Raw genomic sequence first — 26,842 nt, forward strand, 5'->3', positions numbered from 1 at the left:
TTTTTTTTTTAATTAATTAATTTTTTTATTTGAGAGAGAGAGAGCACAAGCAGGGAGAGGAGCAGAGAGGCACCACTGGGCAGGGAGCCCAATGCGGGACTTGATCCCAGGACCCTGAGATCATGACCTGAGCTAAAGGCAGACGCTTAACAGACTGAATCACCCAGTCACCCCTAAACCCAGGCTCTTAATCCCCTCTGGGAAAGAGTGACTGATAGCCTGACCTGCTCCAGGATTCCCAGCAGGTGAGCTGTTTACTAAGAATCAGTTGTTCCTGCTTCCTAAAATGGCTTAGAACAGTGTACTTGTTACAGCTGTGCAGTGTAATTAAATGTTACTCAAATCTGTAAAACTAAGTGAAAAAGAAGCATGCCATTTTCAAGAAAACTAAGCCAATGGTTTGAAAATCTCAGTGAACACAGAAGAGATCATTAAAAAATAAACTACAACTGAAGGAGGTGTGAGTGAAACACTCTAAGAGATTGGGATAAGAGGATGATGAAAATCTCGGTGAATCCCTCATTCATACTTTCTCCCAATGACTTTATGTTCTTTTTCTGCTTTAAAGAAACAAAACTTAGAAATCATAGCTGGTTCATTTGGGTGTTTAAATAAACAAATGAATATAGGATTCCACCAGCTGAAGTAACCTCAAAGACCTTGACACCATGTTACAAGGTAAATGAATATTTTAAATTAAAATAAAATGTGTGAGGTATGTAGGTGATAAGATTATTTATAAAAATGACAATATTCCACCCAAAATGCAGGCCTGTATACAGTGTGACTTTGCTGTTCCTCCCCATCAAGAAATGAAGTCTATTTCTCTCCTATCCCACCTTGAATCTGGACTTGGCCATGTAATTTTCTTTGGCCAATGGAACATTAGCAAAATCACACCTGGGAAACCTTGAAAACTGTATTGCATTGGGGCTTCACCTCTCTTGCTTGCTGGGAACCCAATGCCACCAAGTGAACATGCTCAAGCTGGCCTCCTCGAGGATGAGTGATCACATAAAGAGAAACCCCAGGCATTCCAGGTAAGATCCTAGACATATGGATGCACCCACCCTACACCAAGCTGGCTCAGACCACAGGACCACGTAGCCATCACAAAGAATATGACAAATAAATATTTGTTTTAAGCCGCTACATTTTAGGTGTGTTTTTTAAGTAGTAAAAGCTGATAAACTGTAAATACACACACACGTGTGTGCACGCACACATAAACACACATATTTATGATTTCCCACTTTAACTTTTTCAATTAACAGACCAATGATCAGATTAAACTGTGGTGGCAGGGGGAGGGGCAGAAGGAGAGAGAATCTCAACCAGACTCCACGCTGAGCTGAGAGCCCAACACGGGGCTTAATCTCATAACCCTGAGACTGGCTCTCCTTTTCAAGAGCATTTTGTTCAGGACACACAGTTTTCACTTTGGAGTCAAATATACTTGGTTTTCTCCCCACAGCCCATGCCACTGTCATCACTGCCATGCCTCTAGGAAGGTGGGGCTACTGTAACAAAACTGTGGAATCAGACCTCATTCTGAATCTTGCATGTGACTATGCCTAAGAATCTTAATATCTTCAAACTTCAGTTTCTTCATAGGGATAATAAAAATGAGTAACTCAGAGGATCAAATTACATAATGCATGAAAAACACTGTGAAAATTCAATAAACAACAATTACTATAACATACTAATTTCTCTCTGCAAAGCATAGAAGGATCTGGGTGAGAGAAGGGAGAATGCCTCATCTCCAATATCACAGAGGTCTCTGCTATTAGGTAGCTCCCAAAAGGCCTGCACAGTGGACAATGTAGGGGTAGGGTAAGGGACTTAGACTCCTACTGTATCAGACTTGAAAGAACAATCTGGATAACCAGCTCACCATTAAGAAGTAAGGCTGATTTAGCTGACTCAGGATATGAATATTGTCTGTGGTCACTGAGTGAATCCTGGAGCACCAGGCCAGTGAGTAGAGCCAAGGTTCATTGACGAGGTATAAGTTGATTTTGATGTTAGCTGCTTTATACTCTCTGGAATAAAAACAGAACCCACAGGGAATTTAGACTTAATCTCACTTTCCTCATCTAAAAGGGTAACGACCACCATGTTTGTGACAGGCTGCTGCTTAAAACACTAGAAGCCGCCTGTCCTGTGACAACTTATGATAATGCAGAATGGGTTCATGTTGCGATGAGGTAAAGGACTGGATTTAATACTTCTGGTCCTGAACCAACATGGTATGTTAGTAAACTGGATGTTCTGATGGGAAAAAAGAAAGTAGGAAAAAAAGAGAAAGCACTATTCATAGCATTTGCCAATTTCCACGGTGTAAATACTCCTACCATAGCCAATTTTAAGCTACCATTGGTAAAACATATTTGTAAAGTTTCTGAATATTTAATAATTGACTCCCATGTGCTGGCATGAACCAGCTCCATCATACTACTGTGGAGCAACTATACTTTCATCAGAGCACTTACCACTCTCTACTATATTTATCTGCTTTCTTATTAGTCTTCTTTACTTGACTATAATCAAATTAAAAGTAGAGACTATGTATTATTCGTCTCTGTATATCCAGTACCTAGCATAATATCTACCTTCATAAATGGTAAATGAAGGAATGAATAAATGCATACCAATCTGGTGAATATTTAAATTTCAAATATATAAAGTTTTTTATAAGCATTGAGTAGAGACAATGAAAATGACAATGAAACCAACACTCAATGCACAAACTGTCAGATACCTGTACATTCTCCAAAGAGAAAAGAAAATAAGTATTGAAATACCGAGCAAGTCAAGTTATCATTTTTAGTAATCAAATTTCTTACAAAATACACCATGTAAATGCCTTCAAAAAACTTTTTTCAACCTGAGATAGTAAACAGCTCTGTACAAGCTTGGGTTTGAATCTCAGCTCTGTCATATACTAACCTGGCAAATTCTTAGGTTCAAGAAACCATAAATAATAATACTGCCTTTGCATGAGTGTTTGCAATTAATCATCCAAAATGTTAGAATTGTCTCTAAGACAATTCTACAAATCATCTACAAATAAATTTTTTAAAAAAAGGAAACAGTAATAAAAAGCTACTTTTTAAACTTTTAAGACCAATACAAAAAATCACATTTACATATATTAATGATGAATATATAGAAACTAAAATATCAGAAACACAATATCATTAACAATTAACAAAGAAAATAAAATACTGTGGTATAAACTCAGCAAAACAAGTACAGGATCTCTAAGCTGAAAACTACAAAGTGCTGATGAAAGTAATCAGAGAATATTTAAAAAAACAGACATATGTGTTCATAGACTGGAAGACTCAATGCTGTAAAGATGTTAATTCTCAAATTGATCTGCAGGCTTAATGCAATTCCTATCAAAATCCCAAGGTGTTTTGTACAACTAGGTCAACTGATTCTAGAATTATATGGAGGGGTGTCTGGGTGGGTGGCTCAGTCGATTAAGCGTCTGCCTTCAGCTCAGGTCATGATCCCAGGGTCCTGGGATTGAGTCCCACATCTGGCTCTCTTTCACTTGTGCTCTCTCTCTCAAATAAACAAATGAAATCTTTAAAAATAAAATAAAATTATATGGAAAGATACAACCCCAAAATAAAACAATCTTGAAAAAGTGAGAGGGAGTCACTCTACCCATTCTAAGGCTTATTATATAGCTACAGTAATCAAGACGGTGTAGTATTAGAGAAGGGATAGGCACACAGATCAATGGAACATAATTTCAAACCCAGAAACAAACCCACACAAATATGCCCAAATGATTTTTTTTACAAAGGTGCAGAAGGAATTCAACGGAATAAGGACAGTTTCTCCAACAAATGGTAGCAGAGCAATTGGATAGGCATAGGCAAAAAAAAAAAAAGAAAGAAAAAGAAACTTGAGATATACCATACACTTTATATAAAAATTAATTCAAGACAGATTACAGACTTAAATATATAAAACTACATAAAATATATAAAATATGTAAAACTCATTTCAGGGGAAAAACTTTTAAAAAAATATTTGAGATCTGAGGGTTAGACAAAGAGCTCTTAGCCTTGAACTAAAAACATGATCCATAAAAGGGGAAACTGATATGCTAGGCCTCATCAAAATTAAAAAACTTTTGCTCTGTGGAAGACCCTGTTGAGAGGATCCTACTGACTAGCCATAGACTGGGACAAAATATTTGCAAACCACAGTTCCAACAAAGGACTAGTATTTATAATATTGAAAGGACTCCAAGTAAGACAAACTCAAAGAGACCCACAATGAGACACACTCTAACCAAACTTTCAAAAGACAAAGACAAAGAAAGAATCTTGAAAGCACCAAGACAAAAGCAACTTGTCACAGACAAGGAATCCTCAAATGAAGTTATCCCCAGATTTCTCATCAGAAATTTTGAAGGTCAGAAAGCAATGGGCCCATATATTCCAAGTATTAAAAGAAAAAAACCCTATAAATCAGACTCCTATCGCAAAAAACAACACAAAACAAAAAACTGTCCTTGAAAAGTGAGGGGGGAAATTAAGGCATTCCCAGATAAACTGAGGGAGTTTGTGGCCACTAGACCTGCCCTGCAAGAAAAGCTCAAGGGGTCCTACAAGGTGAGAGGATGCGGTACTAGACAGTAATTCAAAGCTGTATGGAGAAAGATCTCAATAAAACAAAATATATGGGCAAATATAAAACCTAGTATTATTGTAACAATAGTTTGTAACTGTACTGTTTGTTTTCTATGTAATTTAAGAGACTAATACATCTAAAGAAAAAACAATTGGTCTAAAAGATAGTATCCCTGTACTTTTGGTTTGTAACTCTACATATAGTTTCCTATATAATTTAAGAGACAAATGCATTTAAAAGAATTACTAGCTTATGTTTTGGAGCACACCATATATAAAGATGTAATTTTCTGCTATCAACAACCAGAAGAGGTAAGAATGAAGCTATAAAGGAGCAGAGTTTTTGTATGTTATTGAAATTAAGCTGTTATAAATTCAAATCAGTGTTACAACTTTAGGATGTTAAATGTACATTTTTTTTGTGGTAACCACAAAGAAAATCGGTATAGAATATATACCAAAAAAAAAAAAAAATAAGTAAAGGATTTAAATATTTTACTGCAGAAAAATCAACTAAACACACACATCCATAAAATAGTATTACAGGAAGTAAGCGACACAAAAGTTACAAAGGCACACAGAAATAACAGTAAGAGATGACAGAAACAAAATAACAAATATTTACAGAAATGACAAAAGTAACAAAATGATGTAAGTTCCTCCTTCTCAGTAGTTATTTTAAATGTAAATAGATTAAACTCTACAACAGACATTGGCAAAATAAATAAAAACATATGACCCTACTCTATGTTCTCTTCAAGAAACTCATTTTAGATCCATAGACAGAGATTACAAATGAAGAATGCAAATAAGATATTCTGTGCAAATAGTAACCCAAATCAGCAGAGGTGGCTATACTGATATCAGACAAAACAGGCTTTATACCAAAAAAGGTAACTAGAGGCAAAAAAACCCCCACTATATATAAATAAAAGGTTCAATATGGCAAGAAAACATAACAATTATAAACATTTATACACCGAATGACAGACCAAGAAAATGTATAGAGCAAAACCTGATGGAATTGAAGGGGGAAACAGACAGACGTACAATGATAGTTGGACACTTCAATACCCTACTATCAATAACGGATAGAACAACCAGATTAAAGAAAAGTAAGGAAACAGATAACTTAACACAAGAAACTATACCTAAAGACATATACAGAATACTTAACAATAACAGCTTTTACATTATTCTCAAGTGCATTTTACATTTTAGAGGATAGACCATATGTTAGGCCACAGATTAAGTCTCAATACATTTTAAAAGATAGTTATCAGGGTGCCTGGGTGGCTCAGTTGGTTAAGCATCTGTCTTTGGCTCAGGTCATGATCCCAGGGTCCTGGGATTGGGCCCCACGTCAGGGCTTCCTGCTCAGCGAGGAGCCTGCTTCTCCCTCTCCTCCCCACTTGTTATCTCTCTTTCTATCTCTGACTCTCTCTCTCAAATAAATAAATAAAATCTTAAAAAAAAAAAGACAGCTATCATACAAAGTATCTTACAATCACATTAGGATGAAGCTAGAAGTCAATAACATAAAACTGGAAAATTCACATATTCGTGAAAAATTAAACCACACACTTTTAAACAATCAATGGATAAGGGAAAATCACAAGGGAAATTAGAAAATACTTAGAGATTAATGGAAATGAAAACACAACATACCAAAACGAACGAATGGGATGCAGCAAAAGTGGTGCTAAGGGGGAAATTTATAGCTATATTTAAAAAACAAGAAAAATCTCAGGGTGCCTGGGTGGCTCAGTTGGTTAAGCATCTGCCTTCACTTCAGGTCATGATCTCAAGGTCCTGGGATGGAGCCCAGCATCAGACTCTCTGCTCAGTGGGAAGTCTGCTTCTCCTGCCCTTCCCCCAACTCGTGCTCTTTCTCTAATAAATAAAATCTTAAAAAAAAAAAAAAAAAAGAAAAATCTCAAATCAACAGCCTGTCTTTATATCTCAGAAATAGATATATCTAGAAAGAACAAACTGACCCAATATAGCATAAGGAAGAAAATAATAAAGACTAAAGCATAAATTAGAGAAAAAGAAAACCTATAGGGAAAAATCAATGAAACCAAAAGTTAGTTCCTTGAATAAAATCAACAAAATTAATAAACCTTTAGCTAGATGGACTAATAAGAAAAAAAGAAACTCAGATACTGAAATCAGAAATGAAAGGACATTACTACCAATTTTACAGAAATAAAAAGAATTACAAGAAAGTACTATGAACAGTTGTACCCCAGCAAATTTGATAACCTAGATGAAATGGACAAACTCTTAAAAACACAGACCCTACCAAGACTGAATCATCAAGAATTAGAAGATGTGCATAGATCTATAATGAGTAAGGAGACTGAATTCTTAACCAAAAATATCCCAACAAAGAAAGTCCTAGACCCAATGATTTCAATGGTGAATTCCACCAAACATTAAAAGAACTAATACCAACCCATTAGGATGGCTACATCAAAAAACCCAGAAAACAAAGATATGGAGGATATGGAAAAATTGGAACTTTTGTGCAAGGCTGGTACAGCTGCTATGGAAAACAGTATGACAATTCTTCCAAAAAATTAAAAATAGAATTACTACTTGTTTTGGAGAGATGGCAGAGTAGGAAGATCTTGAACTCACCTCGTCCCAGGGTCACAAAGAGATAACAGCAACATCTATGTGACTAACTTTGAAAACTACCTGAAGATGGGCAGAACAGATCCTCCATACCTAATCATAAAGAGAAGGCCACATCAAAAATGGTAGGGGGCAAAGACTTTGCTCAGAACCAAATTCTTGGTGGGACAAACCACAAACAGGAGTATATCACAATCACAGAGAAGCAAGAGGATCAGACTCCACACCAGGCCTCCCTGGCAAGAGGACATGCACTGAAAATGGGCCCGCTTTGAAAACGGGCAGCTCCAAGAGCTTTAATTATCTGCAGGGTTTAACTCTGTGAGCTTTAAAAATTCAGGAGACTTAATTCTAGGAGAGCTGGGGATGACAGGAACCTGAGTTCCTGCACATAAAGAACTAGCATATTAAGTAACTAGGCTGAGAAATAGAACAAAAGCAGCAGTTTGAAAAGTGCCTAGGGTATATGTAAATGAGATTTATTGGCCAATCTTAGAACATGTGTGGGGATAGGGCAAGAGTCTACAGGAAATTTCTCGGGGAACAAAAGTGCTAGCAGGCAGCATTTGTTTTCCACTCTCCCAGCCCAGATAGCCAGATGCTTGCAGGAGCCAGTGCTAACATTCTCCATCTACCTTGCTAGCACCACATGTCCTGTCCTGGTGTTCCCCTGAAGACCCACCTCATCCAACCTAGAGGCAAGTGTCCCTCCAAAGTGGCTCCTGCCCCATCACACCCTAAGTCTGCCCCAGCTGGACCAGCACCACTCCAAAGTGACTCCTGCCCTGGGGGAAGTGGAAAAATAACCCCCACACAAGTGTGCCTACAGTTCTTGCAGCCTGGCCTCTTAGCTGGCCACACAGGGAGCAAACACTGCCCTTTCGTGTGCCTACAGCTGTGGCAGGAGAGGCTAACAGCAGACAGTGAGGCTAACTGCTGGCCCCATCCACCAACAACCCAGTGGCTGCTGCAGGCAGGCCTCTCAACAACATGGGGGCCAAACCCTGACTAGTGCATCCACAGCAGGCAAAGCAGGTCACTGCAGCCAGCTGGCTGAAGGCAATCACAGCCCAGCTACAATAGGAGGGTGCAGGCAGCTCACACAGGGGACACTCCTAGAGAACCTGGTTCTGGTGACCAGAGGGGACTGTGCCATAAGGCAGCACAGGACCTCTTCTACAAAAGGCCACTACTTTCAAGACCAGTAGACATAACTGCTCAAGCTAATACACAGAAACAAACACAGAGAGTTAGACAAAATGAAAAGACAGAGGAACATGTCCCACATGAAATAACAAGTAAAAATCACAGTAAAAGAGCTAAATGAAATGGAGATAAGCAATATACCTGATAAAGAATTCCAAATAATATTCACAAACATACTCAGTAAACTTGAGAGAAGAGTAGAGGAACTCAGTGAGAACTTTAACAAAAAGACAGAAAATACAGAAAATAACCAGAGCTGAAGAATCCAATAACATACATATATACATATATATACACATATATATATGTATATGTATACACATATATGTATACGTACACACACACACACTAGAGGGAATCAATAGCAGATTAAAGGATGCCAAAGAATGGATCAGCAATCTGGAAGACAAGGTAATGGAAATCAACCAAGCTGAACAGCAAAAAGAAAAAAGAATAAATAAATAAATAAAACTAAGTTAAGGGAACACAGTGACATCAAGTGTAATAACATTCACATTACAGGGATCCCAGAAAGAAAAGAAAGAGAAACGAGCAGAAAAATTATTTAAAGAAAGGATAACTGAAGACTTTCCTAATCTGGGGAAGGAAACAGACATCCAGGTCTAGAAGCAGAGAGAGCCTTAAAAAGATAAACCCAAGGAGGTCCACACCAAAACATATAAAGTAAAATGGCAGGGTGCCTGGCTGGCTCAGTCAGTAGAGCATATGACTCTGAATCTCAGGGTCTTTAGTTCAAGTCCCACATTGGGCATGGAGCTACTTAAAAAAAAAAAAAAAAAAGCAAAATGGCAAAAATAATGACAGAGAAGGAGAGATAAAGTGTTTCTCAGATATATAAAAGTTGAAGGAGTTCATCACCACTAAACCAGATTTATAAGAAAGGTTAAAGAGAATTCTTTAAATGAAAAGAAAAGGCCATAATTAGAACAAAATTATGAAAGGGAAAAAATTCACAGGTAAAAGCAAATATAAATTAAAGGTAATAATCACTTATAAAGCCAGTATAAAGGTTAAATCACAAGAGTAGTAAAACTAATCATATTTAGGGGTGCCTGGGTGGCTCAGCTGGTTAAGCGTCTGCCTTCAGCTCAGGTCATGATCCCAGGATCCTGGGATGGAGTCCTGAGTCTGGCTCCCTGCTCAGTGGGGAGTCTGCTTCTCCCTATGTCCCTCCCTCCCACTCATGCTCAGTCTCTTGCCAAAAAATCCCCAAATCATATCTATAAAAAAATTTGTATATCAAAAGGATACACAAAATAAAAAGATATAAAATATGACATCATATGCATAAAATGGGGGGGGAGTAAAAATTAGTGCTGTTAGAATGTGTTCAAACTTAAGTGACCATAAACTTAATGTAGACTGCTACACACTTAAGATGCTGTATATAAACTCAACAGTAACCATAAATCAAAAACCTGTAATAGATACACAAAAATTAGAGAAAAGAATGCAAGTATGCCACAAAAGAAAGCCATCAAAGCACAGGGAAGGGAGCAAGGGAGGAAAAAAGAAACAGAGAACTACAAAAATAACCATAAGACAAATAATAAGATGGCAATAACTCCATACATATTAATAATTACTTTAAATGTAAATAGACTAAACACTCCAATCAAAATGCATAAAGTGACAGAATGGCTTAAAAAAAAAAAAAGACCAATCTTATGCTGCCTACAAGAGACTCATTTTAGGCCTGAAAACAAATACAGACTGAAAGTGAATGGATGGAAAAACTTACTCCATGCAAATGGAAGTGAAAAAAAATTTAAAACGCCAAGGTAGCATACTTATATCAGACAAAATGGACTTTAAAACACAGACTATAACAAGAGACAAGGAACTGCACTACATGATGATATAGAACTTAATCCAACAAGAGGATATAACAAATATAAATATCTATGTACCCAATAGTGGGGCACGTGTATATATAAAGCAAATATTAACAGTTATAAAGGGAGAAATTGAGAGTAATACAATTACAGTAGGGAACTTTAATACCCCTCTTAAAATCAATGGATAGATCACCCAGATAGAAAATGAGCAAAGGAACACTGGCTTTGAATGATACACTAGACCTAACAGATATACACAGAACACTCCATCCACAAACAGCAGAATACATACTCCTTTCAACTGCACAAGGAACATTATCCAAGACAGATCACATGTTAGGCCACAAAATAAGTATCAATAAATTTAGGAAGACTGAAATTATATCAAGTATCTTTTCCAACCACAACAGCACGAAACTAGAAATCAATTATAAGGGAAAAAATTGGAAAAACTGCAGACACTTGGAGGCTAACCAACATGCTACTAAACAACCAATGGACCAATGAAGAAATCAAAGAAATAAAATTTACATAAACAGAAATGAAAATGAAAGCACAATGATCCAAAAATCTTTGGACAAAGCAAAAGCAGTTCAAAAAGGGAAGTTTATAGCCATAAAGGCCTCTCTCAAGAAACCAGAAAAACCTCAAATACACAACCTAATCTTACATCTAAAAGAGCTACAAAAAGAACAACAAACAAAACCCAAAACAAGTAGAAGGAAGGAAATAATAAAGATTAGAGTGGAAATAAATAGACTAAAAAAAAAAAAAAAGGAACAAAAAAATTCAGTGAAACCAAGAGTTGCTTCTTTGAAAAAAATAAAATTAATAAATCTTTGGGCAGACTCATCAAGAAGAAAAGACAGATGATTCAAATAAATTCAGAAACCAAGGAGGAGAAATAACAATGAACACCACAGAAATACAAAGAATTACAAAAGAATACAAATAATTATATGTCAACAAATTAGACAACCTAGAAGAATTTTCCAAACTGAATCAGGAAGAAATAGAAAATCTGAACACACCAATCTCTAGTAATGAAATTTAATCAGTAATCAAAAAACTTCCAAACAAAAGTATAGAACCAGATGGCTTCATGGGTGAAGTCTACCAAATATTTAAGTAATCATTAATGCCTATTCTTCCAAAATTTTTCCAGAAAATATAAGAAGTCTGAAAACTTCCAAATTCATTCTATGAGGCTAGGATTACCCTGATACCAAAACCTGATAAGGACATTACAATAAAAAAGAACTACAGGCCAATATCTTTGATGAACATAGATGCAAAAATCCTCAACAAAATATTAGTAAACTGAATTCAACAATACAATGAAAAAATTTTTCACCACAGTCAAGTTGGGATTTATTACAGGGACACAAGTATGATTCAATATTAGCAAATCCGGTCATTTTGATGATCTCCTTCAACAGTAGGTCTCAGTCCCAGCTCCCTGTGGACGATACTGGAAGGTGGGGCCTCTGAGGAAGTGATTAAAGATAAATGAGGCCATAAGGGATCCTACACGATTAGTGTCCCAGTAAGAAGAGACCCCAGAGCCAAGCTCGCTGTCCACCCTGTGAGGAAACAGCCGCAAGACTGCCATCGATAAGCCAGGAGAGCTCTTCCAGAATCCCGCCCTGCCAGCCCACGGCGGGCGCCGTCAAGCCTCAGAACGGACTGGGGAAGATGGCGGAGGAGTAGGGGACCCCTTTGTCAGCCAGTCCCCTGAGTCGAGCTGGATAGGTACCAGACCAGCCTGAACATCCACGGAATCAGCCTGAGACGCAGGAAGATACATCTGGATCTCTACAAATGAACATCTCCAGCGCTGAGTATTGAGGTACGAAGTGGGGAGCCGTGAAACCGCGCACAGATATCGGAAGATAAACGGAAGGGGGAGGGAGCCACCGCGTTCGGGCTCCGGGAAGCGGTAGCCACCTGCATGGGGGAGCGGCGGACTTGTGGATGGCACCCGCGAGAGAGCAGACTGAGACTGTGAGCCAGGGAACACGCATGACCAGACTGAAACGGAGCTCCGGTGCGCTCACTGCAGTTTTTATATTCCCACCTCAAGAAGCTGGAACAGCAACAGCAACAGAGGGACAGACCTAATCCACGCAGGACGAAGCAGCTGACCAAGATTAGAGCAGAAATCAACGAATTAGAAACCAGGAGTACAGTAGAGCAGATCAACAGAACTAGAAGCTGGTTCTTTGAGAGAATTAATAAAATTGACAGACCTCTGGCAAGACTTATCCAAAAGGATAGAGAAAGGACCCAAATTAATAAAATTATGAATGAAAAAGGAGAGGTCACAACCAACACCAATGAAATTTGAAGGATCATTAGAAACTTTTATCAACAGCTTTATGCCAATAAATTAAGCAATCTGGAAGAGATAGAGGCCTTCCTGGAAACCCATAAACTACCAAGACTGAAACAGGAAGAAATTGATTTTTTAAACAGGCCAATTAATTATGAAGAGATTGAGTCAGTGATAAACAATCTTCCAAAAAATAAAACTCCAGGCCCGGATGGTTTTCCTGGGGAATTCTACCAAACATTCAAAGAAGAAATAATACCTATTCTCCTAAAGCTATTTCAAAAAATAGAAACAGAAGGAAAGCTACCAAACTCATTCTATGAGGCCAATATTACCTTGATCCCCAAACCAGGCAAAGACCCCCTCAAAAAGGAGAATTATAGACCGATTTCCCTAATGAATATGGACACCAAAATCCTCAACAAGATCCTGGCTAATAGAATCCAACTGTACATTAAAAGGATTATCCATCATGACCAAGTGGGATTCATCCCTGGGATGCAAAGGTGGTACAACATTCCCAAATCTATCAGTGTCTTAGATTTTATCCAGAAAGAAGAATTCAGAAATCATATGATTCTCTCAATAGATGCAGAAAAAGCATTTGACAAAATACAGCATCCTTTCCTGATTAAAACCCTTCAGAGTGTAGGGATAGAGGGTACATTTCTCAAGATCATAAAATCCATCTATGAAAAACCTACAGCATATATTATTCTCAACGGGGAAAAGCTGGAAGCCTTTCCCTTAAGATCAGGAACACGACAAGGATGCCCACTCTCGCCACTATTATTCAACATAGTACTAGAAGTCTTGCAACAGCAATCAGGCAACAAAAAGGCATAAAAGGTATCCAAATCGGCAGAGAAGAAGTCAAACTGTCTCTCTTCACAGAAGACATGATACTCTATATGGAAAACCCAAAAGAATCCACACCCAAACTATTAGAAGTTATAGACCAATTCAGTAATGTGGCGGGATACAAAATCAATGCTCAGAAATCAGTTGCATTTCTATACACGAATAATGAGACTGAAGAAAGAGAAATTAGAGAATCCATCCCATTTACAATAGCACCAAAAACCATACGTTACCTTGGAATTAACCAGAGATGTAAAGGATCTGTATTCTAGAAACTATAAATCACTCTTGAAAGACATTGAGGAAGACACCAAAAGATGGAAAAATATTCCATGCTCATGGATCAGAAGAATTAACGTAGTTAAAATGTCCATGCTACCCAGAGCAATCTACACTTTCAGTGCTATCCCCGATCAAAATACCGATGACATTTTTCAAGGAACTGGAACAAATAGTCCTTAAATTTGTATGGAACCAGAAAAGGCCCCGAATCTCCAAGGAACTGTTGAAAAGGAAAAACAAAGCTGGGGGCATCACAATGCCGGATTTCGAGCTGTACTACAAAGCTGTGATCACAAAGACAGCATGGTACTGGCACAAAAACAGACACATAGACCAATGGAACAGAATAGAGAGCCCAGAAATGGACCCTCGGCTCTTTGGGCAACTAATATTTGATAAAGCAGGAAAAAACATCCGGTGGGAAAAAGACAGTCTCTTCAATAAATGGTGCTGGGAAAATTGGACAGCTACATGCAAAAGAATGAAACTTGACCACTCTCTCACACCATACACAAAAATAAACTCCAAATGGATGAAAGACCTCGATGTGAGACAGGAATCCATCAAAATTCTAGAGGAGAACATAGGCAGCAACCTCTACGACATCGGCCAAAGCAACCTTTTTCATGACACATCCCCAAAGGCAAGAGAAACAAAAGATAAAATGAATTTATGGGACTTCATCAAGATTAAAAGTTTCTGCACAGCCAAGGAAACAGTCAGAAAAACTAAGAGGCAGCCCATGGAATGGGAGAATATATTTGCAAATGACACTACAGATAAAAGACTGGTATCCAAGATCTACAAAGAACTTCTCAAACTCAATACACGAGAAACAAATAAACAAATCAAAAAATGGGCAGAAGATATGAACAGACACTTTTCCAATGAAGACATACAAATGGCTAACAGACACATGAAAAAATGTTCAAAATCATTAGCCATCAGGGAAATTCAAATCAAAACCACACTGAGATACCACCTTACGCCAGTTAGAATGGCAAAAATGGACAAGGCAAGAAACAACAATTGTTGGAGAGGATGTGGAGAAAGGGGATCCCTCCTACATTGTTGGTGGGAATGCAAGTTGGTACAGCCACTCTGGAAAACAGTGTGGAGGTCCCTTAAAAAGTTAAAAATTGAGCTACCCTATGACCCACCCATTGCACTACTGGGTATTTACCCTAAAGATACAGACGTAGTGAAGAGAAGGGCCATATGCACCCCAATGTTCATAGCAGCATTGTCCACAATAGCTAAATCATGGAAGGAGCCGAGATGCCCTTCAACAGATGACTAAGAAGCTGTGGACAATATATACAATGGGATATTACTCAGCTATCAGAAAGAACGAGTTCTCAACATTTGCTGCAACATGGACGGGACTGGAAGAGATAATGCTAAGTGAAATAAGTCAAGCAGAGAAAGACAATTATCATATGATTTCTCTCATCTATGGAACATAAGAACTAGGAAGATCGGTAGGAGAAGAAAGGGATAAAGAAAGGGGGGTAATCAGAAGGGGGAATGAAGCATGAGAGACTATGGACTCTGGGAAACAAACCGAGGGCTTCAGAGGGGAGGGGGGTGGGGGAATGGGTTATGCCAGTGATGGGTAGTAAGGAGGGCACGTATTGCATGGTGCACTGGGTGTTATACGCAACTAATGAATCATGGAACTTTTATCAAAAACCAGGGATGTACTGTATGGTGACTAACATAATATAATAAAAAAACATTTAAAAATATTAAAATAAAAAAAATACTAGCAAATCAACCAATGAGATACATCCCATTAACAAATGGAAGGATAAAAGCCATACGATCATCTCAAAAGATGCAGAAAAAGCATGTGGAAAATACATCTGTTCATGATTAAAACTTTCAACAAAGTGGGGTTAGAGAACATACTGCTATATTATAAAGGCCATATATGAAAAACCCAGAGCTAACATCATACTCAATGGGGAAAACCTGAGAGCTTTTCATCTAAGATCAGGAACAAGACAAGATGTCTACTCTCATCACTTTTATTCAACATGGTACTGGACATCCTAGCTGCAGTAATCAGGTAAGAAAAAGGAATAAAAGGCATTAAAACTCAAAAGGAATAAGTAAAACTGTCATAATTTGCAGATGACATGATACTATACATAGAAAACCGTAAGGAGTCCACCAAAAAACTATTAGAACTTATAAATGAATTCAGTCAAGTTGCAGGAAACAAAATTAATACACAGAAATCTGTTGTATTTCTATACACTAATAATGAAGCAGCACAGAGAGAAATTAAGAAAACAATCCATTTACAGTCACACCAAAAAGAATAAAATACTTAGGAATAAATTTAACCAAGGAGGTGAAAAACCTCTACTCTGAAAACTACAAAACAATTAATGAAAGAAATTGAAGATGACACAAAGAAATGGAAGGAATTCCAGGCTCATGGAAAGAATATTGTTAGAATGTCCACACTACGCAAAGTAATCTATAGATTTAAACTATCCCTGTCAAAATACCAAGAACATTTTTCACAGAACTAGAACAAATATCCTAAAATTTGTATGAGACCCCAAAACACCCCAAATAGCCAAAGCAATCTTAAGTAAGAATAACAAAGCTGGAGGTATCACAATCCCAGATTTCAAGATATACTACAAAGCTGTAATAATCAAAACAGTATGGTACAGGCAAAACACAGACACACAGATCAAAAGAACAGAGAGCCCAGAAATAAACTCATACACATCCAGTCAATAAATCTAGGACAAAGGAGGCAAGATATATGATTGGAAAGGGCAATTGGTTCAATAAATGGTGCTAGGAAAACCGGACAGCTACATGTAAAAGAATTAATGGGAACCACTTTTTTATATGACTCACAAAAATAAATTCAAAATGAATAAAAAAACCTAAACATGAGACCCAAAACCATAAAACTCTTAGAAGAAAGCACAGGCATTAGGCCTTAGAAACATTTTTCCAGATATGTCTCTAGGCATAGGGGAAGAGAAACAAAAGCAAAAATAAACTATTGGGGCTGCATCTAAATGAAGAGCTTTTGCACAGCAAAGGAAACTATCAATAAAATGAAAAGGCAACCAACTGAATGGGAGAAGATATTTACAAATGATGTATCCAATAAGGAGTTAATATCAAAAACATATAAATATCTTATGTAACTCAACAACATCAAAAAGTAATCTGATTTTAAAAATTGGTAGAGGATCTAAACAGACATTTTTCCAAAGAAGACATACTGATGGCCAAGAGACATCTTGAAAAGATGAAAAGATACTCAATCTCACTGTTCATCAGGGAAATGCAAATCAAAACCACAACGAGACATCACCTTACATCTGTCAGAATGGCTAGTATCAACAAGGCAAGAAGTAACAAGAGTGGTGAGAATGTGCAGAAAAAGGAACTCCTGTGCATAGTTGGTGGGATAAATTAGTACAGCCACTGTGGGAAACAGTATGGAGATTCCTCAAAATATTAGAAATAAGAATAATACCATAAGACCCAGTAATTCAGCTACTGGATATTTACCTAAGGAGAACCAAAATTATTTCAAAAATATATATGCACCCCTATGTTTATTGCAGCTTTATTTACAATAACCATGATATGGAAGCAGCCCAACTGTCTATCAAAAAATGAATGTGGTATATTTATATACAATGAAATATTACTCAGCCATAAAAAAGAGTGAGATCTTGCCATTTGCAATAACATAGATGGACTTAGAAAATATGCTAAGTGAAATAAGTTAAAGACAAATACCATATGATTTCAATTATATGTGGAATCGTAAAAGCAAAGTAAATGAATAACCAACCGATCAACCAACCAACACATCAACAGACCTATAAATAGAACCGATGGTTGCCAGAGGGGATGGGGTTGGGGGGTCTGGGCAAAATGGGTAAAGGGGAGTGGGAAACACAGGCTTTCAATTATGGAATGAATAAGTCATAGGGATAAAAGGTACAGCATAGGGAAGGAATATAGCCAATGGTACTGTAATAGCCTTATATGGTGACAGATGGTAGCTACACTTGTGGTGAGCGCACCATAATTTGTAGAGTTGTAGAATCACTACGTTGTACACCTGAAACTAATGTAACATTGTGTGTCAACTATACTTCAATAAAAAAAAGGAATGTTTTGAGAAAAGTAAATTATGAGACCAGATATATACTATCTATTCTATGCTTTAAGATTTGAAAAACTGAAGTATACTTTTATTAGAGTATTATTATATAGTACGTATTTTATTTTATTTTTTTAAAAAGATTTATTTTTTTTAAAGATTTATTTTAGAGAGAGAGCAAGCAAGCGCAAGTGCAAGTGAGGGGAGGGGCAGAGGAAGAGGGAGAGGGAGAATCTCAAGCAGACTCCCCACTGAGCAAGGAGCCCAATGCAGGGCTCAATCGCATAACCTGAGATCATGACCTGAGCTGAAATCAAGAGCTGGATGTTTAACTGACTGAGACACCCAGGTGCCCTGGTGTGTATTTTATATTTGGAATTATTCGCTAATATACTTCCTATTTTAAACTCCATATCTAATTCCAGCTTTATATTATGTTCATAAGAAGGCTTATGTCCCTATTGTCATATCTAAAACTCAAACATAAAGTTTCTACAAATAAAAAAATAAAGAAGAGCAAATTAAACTTCCAGTAGAAGAAGAAAATAATAAAGAACAGAAATCAATGAAATGGGAAAGCAAATGTGCAATAGAAAAGTATAACAAAGCCAAAATTTTTTTGTGTTTTGAAATGATTAATAAAATTCACTAACTCCTAGCAAGAATGACCAAGGAAAAGAGGAAAAATCAAAATTTCTACTCTCAAAATGTATTGGCAAATGACATATCTGATAATGGGTTAGAATCCAAAATCTATAAAATAATCCAGTTAAGAAATGGGCAGAAGACATGAATAGACACTTTTCCAAATAAAAGTACACAGATGGCTAAAAGACACATGAAAAGATGCTCAACATCACTCAGCATCAGGGAAATACAAATCAAAACCGTAATGAGATACCATCTCACACCTGTCAGAATGGCTAAAATTAACAACTCAAGAAACAACAGATGTTGGCAAGGATGCGGAAAAGAGGAAACTTTTGCACTGTTGCTGGGAATGCAAACTGGTGCAGTCACTGTGGAAAACAGTATGGAGGTTCCTCAAGAAGTTAAAAATAGAACTACCCTATGACCCAGCAATTGCACTACTAGGTATTTACCCAAAGGATACAAAAATACAGATTTGATATTTGCAAATGACACTACAGATAAAAGATTAGTATCCAAGGTCTACAAAGAACTTCTCAAACTCAATACACGGGAAACAAATAATCAAATAAAAAAATGGGCAGAAGATATGAACAGAGACTTTTCCAATGAAGACATACAAATGGCTAACAGACACATGAAAAAATGTTCAAAATCATTAGCCATCAGGGAAATTCAAATCAAAACCACATTGAGATACCACTTTATGCCAGTTAGAATAGCAAAAATTGACAAGGCAGGAAACAACAAATGTTGGAGAGGATGTGGAGAAAGGGGATCCCTCTTACACTGTTGGTGGGAATGCAAGATGGTACAGCCACTTTGGAAAACAGTGTGGAGGTCCCTTAAAAAGTTAAAAATTGAGCTACCCTATGACCCAGCCATTGCACTACTGGGTATTTAGCCCAAAGATACAGACATAGTGAAGAGAAGGGCCATATGCCCCCCAATGTTCATAGCAGCATTGTCCACAATAGCTATATCGTGGAAGGAACCAAGATGCCCTTCAACGGATGACTGGATTAAGAAGATGTGGTCCATATATACAACGGAATATTACTCAGCCATCAAAAAGAACGATTTCTCAACATTTGCTGCAACATGGTCGGGACAGGAGGAGATAATGCTAAGTGAAATACGTCAAGCAGAGAAAGTCAATTATATGGTTTCACTCATTTATGGAACATAAGAAATAGGAAGATCGGTAGGAGAAGAAAGGGAAGAATGAAGAGGGGGTAAACAGAAGGGGGAATGAACCATGAGAGACTACGGACTCTGGGAAACAAACTGAGGGCTTCAGAGGGGAGGGGGATGGGAGACTGGGATAGGCCAGCGATGGGTATTAAGGAGGGCACGTATTGCATGGTGCCCTGGGTGTTATATGCAAGTAATGAATCATGGAACATTACATCAAAAACTAGGGATGTACTGTATGGTGACTAACATAACATAATAAAAAATTATTATAAAAAAAATTTTCAAGCATACACACACACACACACACACACAAATACAGATTTGAAAGGGTACATGTACCCTCATGTTTATAGCAACATTATCAACAATAGCCAAACTATGGAGAGAGCCCAAATGTCCATTGACTAATGAATGGATAAAGATGATGTGGGGTGTGTACACACACACACACACACACACACACACACACACACACACATTGGAATATTATTCAGCCATCAAAAAGAATGAAATCTTGCCATTTGCAATGACACAGATGGTGCTAGAGTGTATTATGCTAAGTGAAATAAGTTAGAGAAAGACAAATTTTATATAATTTCACTCATATGTGGCATTTAAGAAACAAAATAGATGAACACAGAGGAAGGGGAAAATAAAAGAGGAAAGCAAACCATAGAGACTCTTAACTATAGAGAACAAACTGAGGGTTGATGGAGGGAGGTGGTTAGGGGATAAGCTAAATGGGTGATAGGTATTAAGGAAGACACTTGTGATGAGCACCAGGTGTTATTATGTAAGTGATGAATCACTAGGTCTACTACTGAAACCAATGTTCCCCTATATGTTAACTAACTCGAATTTATTTTTTAAAAGTTTTATTTATTTATTTGAGAGAGGGAGAGAGAGCAGAGCAGAAGAGAGGGGCAGAGAGAAGCAGGCTCCCCGCTAAGCAGGGAGCCCAATGAGGATCACGATCCTGGGACTCTGGGATCATGACCTGAGCCAAAGGCAGATGCTTAACTGACTAAGCCACCCTGACACCCCTAAAATTAAAATTTTAAAACACTATAAAAATTCCCACATCAGAAATAAAGTAGAGGGCATCTCTATATTCATATAATTTTGATTAAAATAATGTATTTAAAGCATTCTCAGTCAAAATGGCAGGGTCACGATGTCTGTCTTGTGACAGTGGTCAGATAGATTATGAAGTGAGCATAATCACAGAGAATGTATTGGAAATGTGATCATAATTACAAATATTCTGGTCATAAACATTATACCAATAACTTAAGGTACAACTACTTAATTTCTTAAAATGTAGTGGTCCTTGAGGAGAAGGACTTGGAATAACGTACAACACATGAATTTATCACAGTCAGCTTTGCAGTATAGCTATAGGGAGAAACCTTTACTGTCCTTATTAGAACACATGGTTTCCTTAAGGAAAAGAATGGTGCCTTGCTTCTGACTTTTCACATAAAACTAGCATGGTGCACTTGTACATATTATTACTCAGTAAATATGTGCTGAGCTAAATTAAACTGCTTGACTTTATAATAGGACTCAGGATATGATCCCTCCCAAATTTGATGCCAGCCTCCCATATAACTATAGCTAAGAAATAACTTTAAAGACCTAGGGTGAAAGAATTTGGATTCTGGACTCTGTCAGACCTATATTTAAATCTCAGTTTGGGGGCACCTGGGTGGCTCAATCGATTAAGCAGCTGCCTTCTGCTCAGGTCATGACCCCAGGGTCCTGCTATTGAGCCCCCCATTAGGCTCCCTGCTCAGTGGGGAGCCTGTATCTCCCTCTGCCCCTTCCCCCTGCTTGTGTGCTCTCTCTCTCTCTCTAATAAATAAATAAAATCTTTAAAAAAAATAAATCTAAGTTTGGTCCCCTACTGATCAAGAATATTAATTTTGGTCAATTACCTAGCCTGTTTGAACTTTTCATCTTTAGAAGCAAGTTTCCTCATTCGCAAAAGGGATGGTGATAATTTCCAGGGCATAGCATGTAAGGACAGTGATGATAAAAGCAGCAGCTAACACTTAATTGTGTACTTACACTTGCCCAGCATTTTGCATGTCCATAATATAAAGGATATTCTCACCTAATCTTTTAACCAGTCCATCATGCTATTGCTATTCTTTTTTTTCCTTTTAGGTTATTGCTACTCTTAATTTACAAATGAGAAATGAGACGATTAGAAGTTTGTCCAAGGTCATGTGCAGCTGATGAGTAAGCCATGATGTGAAAAAGAGCCTGTGGTCTAACAACCACAGAACTTGACACATAATAAAGGCTCAATAAGTGGAAGCTATTATAATTATTTTTCAACTACTAGATTGATCTAAATTATGAGTAGCAGAGAAGGACATCATTATACAGCTATTTTCTATTTGAAAAAAAAAGTAAAAGGAAAGAGAAATACACTCTAAATAGAAGTAGTAGTTGAGCAAAGAGAAATCTTCTTATTGGGAAATAGAGGTAAAACACTGCTAAAAGAAAAAACCCAATATTTCATGATCAACCACCACACGGCCAGAGAGGCAGGAAAAGTGAGAACGGGAGCAGGGGTAAATCCAACAGCTTAGTTCATGGCTTGAGATGCAGAAAGGTAACTAGTGGGAATTTTTATTAAGCCCAAGGAGATTTTGGATATATATCTCTCCAAGGAAAACTTTGTCTTTGAAGCATTTAAAATCATCTGAAAAAAATTTACTTTTAAATCTAAGAGAAAGGAAATATGGATTAAATTAAGCAGTGATTAATAACAGTTAAGTTTGGAAAAGTTGCCATTTTATTCCTTGGTGCTTTTAATTTGAAAAATCTGTCACTAATGACATATTTATAAATGTACTTGATAATTTTAGTTTCTTCTTGTGCTTGGCTGTTTTAAGGTTTGTTGTTGGTTTTTTTTTTAATGATTTAGTTATGTTCTTAATTATCCCTGTAAAAAAATCTGGCTATCTGGACCACAAGGCTTTTTATGAAGTGCGGCAATCATCTGGCACTGGCAGGAGGAAATAAATAAGTTCCTGATTTCTGACTGTTCAATGATCACCTTATGTAAGAACAAAACCGCCAAGCAAACAAAAAAGCACGTTGAATGATAACAGATCGGAGATAAAGGAGAAGGGGCTGCAGACGAAGACTATGCTCAAGACTAGTCTATACCTGACAAATGTTTGCTGGCAGAGGGAGGCAGGAAGATAAGGTGGGAACGGGAAGAGGGGAAACTAGGGAATTCCAAAAAAAGCCACACAAAGAAATCTTGAGACGAGAAGAAGCGAAGGAGCTTGGTGGGAGTGCAGATTTTATGCAAGTAAGGCAATGCCTGCCCAAAGAAGTGTGGCCAAACTTACCTCAGCCCGTGGTAGAACAGCCTCTTGTAGTCGACATTTATTCTACTGATATTTTCTTTTGTAAGACGTTCAATGGAAAATAACCGGCCCACGTGCTGAAAACCAGGAGCTGCGTTTCTGACATACTGCCTATCAAAATTTGGCAACCAAAAAATCTGTAAGGAGAAAAAGGAAGTCTTTCAGTGGGCAATCAGCTCTCCAGGTACAAAGAGCCCCATGTAGGATAAATGGAGCCTCATCCCAGCACTGGTAACAGTCTACAGGGAGTGGAGAGAGATTCTGGTTCTTGGTGAGAGCCAACTTGGCCTAACGAACTCTTATCATGGGGCTGTCACCAGGACTGTTCTGGAGCTGAGATTTCTAGAGTCCACAGCCTGAGTCAAATGCCCACTGTGTTCAGATAGGCTCACGCTAACCAAAGTGGATGAGGGGTTGGTAGGTGTGGATGAAAGGTGGGAATCATTTTTCCTCTGGTTGATGACACTAAAAATCATCTTTGAAAGGGGTCATTTCCTGTCAATGGGAAATACGAAAATGATTCATCTGTGGAAATAGTACCGTTTGCAAGAAAACACATATTTGTTTCACTCAGCACTCTACCACCTTCTGAGAACTTAAGAGATTTGGAATGATTGCTCAAGTGCAGAGAATTGCTTCTGAAAAACATGATGAACAAATCTCTGCTCAAATAAGAACCAGCTGTTTCTTCTGTATCATTAATTAAAGCCAAATCCTCAAAGCCTCAGCGTTGCCCAAGCCCTTTCTAATAGTTTACGCTAGTGACGGTGCAGGTCACATCCCATAGTCATTGCACACATGCCTTTTTAGCAGAGTGCTGTTATTTCACTTCGCTTGGAGTAGCAAACAGCTTCCATGTTTTTCCCCACTAGGGACAATTTAGCTGGGTCATTCTTAGATTGTCACATGTAGCTACATAAGTAACAACCTCCATTTCTACAGAGAGCAAAATTATTTGGGCATCTCAGGGAAGATGGACAGGGTAGATCAGGTTCAACTGCTATGCTCCTGGGACATGCTCCCCACCTCCCAAATACCACCATAAATAATGGGGGAGACATACCAGATGTTGCTCAATTTTAGAGGCAAGGATCACGCTTACTACACGGCGAATATATGTGTTTCTGAGAGGATGTTTTTGTGGAGGGGCATTAAGATCAAATATCACAAATTTTTTCTCCTTCTGTGCAAGTTCCAATAAATCGGTTAGTTTGGGAATCGTCTGATTTTCTGCTCTTCCACGATCAGCCTTTGACAGGCGTTTCATTTTGTAAAATGGTTTCGACTAAAAACAAATACACCAAAGAATACATTGGCTCCTATCAAAAGCAGTTTCCAATTTTCCTGCTCTATAGCCCCACACCCGGACCCACCTCCATTTTAATCCATTATCATTCAACCCACCAGACCCTCTGAAATACTGGTCCTAAGATAAGAGTTGCCAAGGAGAGAAAGTAAATGTACTCTTCATAGGTAATTATGGTATTTGGAATGATTTCTACACTATAAAACATGTCTTTCCACTGAAAGTACTTCAAATTTTTGTCTTGACCTTCCTTTTCAGCTTTTTTTTCCTGTAACTTGTGGTAATAAAATCTTTTTTTATAAAAGTCACACTGGCTTCCCACATTTGCTTTGACTGTTCTAGTTTTATGTAATGGAAAGAAAATAGGCTTTAGCTTCAGATTAAATTGGATTCAATCCTGGCTCTATCACTCATTGGCTTTCCTTGACGAATCCACCTGTTAAAATCTTTTTTTTTTTTTGAAGATTTATTTATTTATTTGAGAGAGAGAGAGAAAGAGCACAAGCAGAGGGAAGAGGCAGAGAGACAGAGAGACAGAGAGAAGCAGATTCCCGCTGAGTCAGACTCAGGACTCAATCCCACGACCCTGGGATCACGACTTGAACTGAAGGCAGACGCTTAACTGAGCCACCCAGACACCCCTCCACCTTCCTAAACCTACAAAGCGCAGCTTAAATGTTACCTCCTTCATGAAGCCTTCCTTAAATATCCCTGAACTAAAGAGACTTTGATGGTATTAAACTCCAAAGGCTCATTTTTATGCCTCTGTTGTATGTTTCATTCTACCTTCTACTTGTTTGTGTCTTAGACCAGATTCAAATCCTGGTTTCATATGTGTCTTGCTGTGTAACCTTGGTAAAACCATTTAAATTCTCAGAGTCTTCATTGCCCAAACTATAAAATCGGGGAGGAGAGAGGTAATCTATGTATTTCTCAGGATTATTTTGAATATTAGATACGATAAAATACTTACGGCATCTACAAGCATGCCTAGTACATAGAAAAGTAAACAATTCACATTAGTTCCCTCACTCCCTACTGTCTCTATTGGATTCTACTTCCCTTATGACAGGAACTGTCATATTTTCTTTGCAATACACAGCATTTCATTTTACATCTCAGTCCATACATATATTAGCTATATTAAATTTAACAGATGACTACTTTTATAGTCATTTGCCCATTTTAGATCATTTGTAGGTGAACTCAGTGATAAAAGGCTACCTCTAAGAAGGAAACAGGACATGGGTCCTTTTCTCAAGAGGTAAGTAATCTCTTTTTCCTATGCAACTTTTTTTTTGTTCTCATTCTTACCCTATTTCTTCCCCTTCCCCTGACCTCCTCCTTCACAGCAAAGAAATTATCATATCGTGCAGTATCCTCATGCTAGAACAGAAATCAGGCCATGGAAGTTAAGTTAAACCCTGGACTAGATCTGAATTGAGGTCTACTATTAAGTGGTTTCTTAATCCTCAGGAAAAGAGAAAATTTGTTTCAAAATTTAATATATTGTTAGATCTACCAGATCTAGACCAACTGATTCACTTAATTATTAGACCGCCGTGTGGAAAAATTGTTAAAAGAACAGAATGGGAAAGATCAAGACAGAACTTAAATAACTCAGCTGTGCATAATTTTAAAAATGCCCCTGAATGGGCAAAAAGAATAGGAAATGCACTATACAAGGACATTTATAAAGCCTTTCCTTTAAGGATAAATTGAACAAAAATTTTTTTAAAAAATAAAGATTAAACAAGAGGAGAGTTTAAAACTAGATTCCAGTAAGCTTTAAATAGTATTATGTGGTAGCTCTAACAGCAGAAGTAAATTAAGCCCTTTTGGCGGCGGGGGGGGGGGATTATATAAAATAGGGGACTTAGAAAAATAAACTGGAATGAGACACATCCAGTTTAGACTACCTCCAACATATGGTTGAACATCTTCAAAAAGTCCTAGGAAGTAACAAGCTAGAAATGAAAACGAACTACTGGTTTTCCACATAAAACACCCGGTTCCTCAAATAAAAACACACTAAAAAGTCCTCAGTACTCTGTGCTTGTGCTTAGAGAAATTACAAGTAGGACAATTCAATGTATCATATTGGTAAGAAATAGAACAATTTCCCAAAATCTGCCTAATAATGCCACTTCAAGAGAAACACTACCACCCAGAATACAGTTCTGAAGAGAACTACCTGTAAATACAGATGAACAACAATACAACTTCTTGTTGATACAGGTGCCACCACCTGTACTATTAATTCTACTACCATGGGAAATCAGATTGCTCAAAATACTAAAACCAT

The 26,842-nt window shown here is 37.6% G+C and overlaps 1 protein-coding gene across 1 annotated transcript in view; it reads right to left on the bottom strand.

Moving 5' to 3' along the window:
- Positions 1 to 26,842, bottom strand: part of GDPD4 (glycerophosphodiester phosphodiesterase domain containing 4) — a 101,773-nt gene that overhangs the window by 11,363 nt on the left and 63,568 nt on the right. The window contains exons 10-12 of the mRNA XM_040631321.1: positions 24,295 to 24,516; positions 23,214 to 23,368; positions 1,898 to 2,045 (exon numbers count right to left, since the gene is read on the bottom strand). Of these exons, the coding sequence (XP_040487255.1) occupies positions 1,898 to 2,045; positions 23,214 to 23,368; positions 24,295 to 24,516 (525 nt within the window). The remainder of the gene's footprint in view (positions 1 to 1,897; positions 2,046 to 23,213; positions 23,369 to 24,294; positions 24,517 to 26,842) is intronic.

Source organism: Ursus maritimus, unplaced genomic scaffold (assembly GCF_017311325.1).
Source record: "Ursus maritimus isolate PB19 unplaced genomic scaffold, ASM1731132v1 scaffold_16, whole genome shotgun sequence".
NCBI classification, from domain to species: Eukaryota; Metazoa; Chordata; class Mammalia; order Carnivora; family Ursidae; genus Ursus; species Ursus maritimus.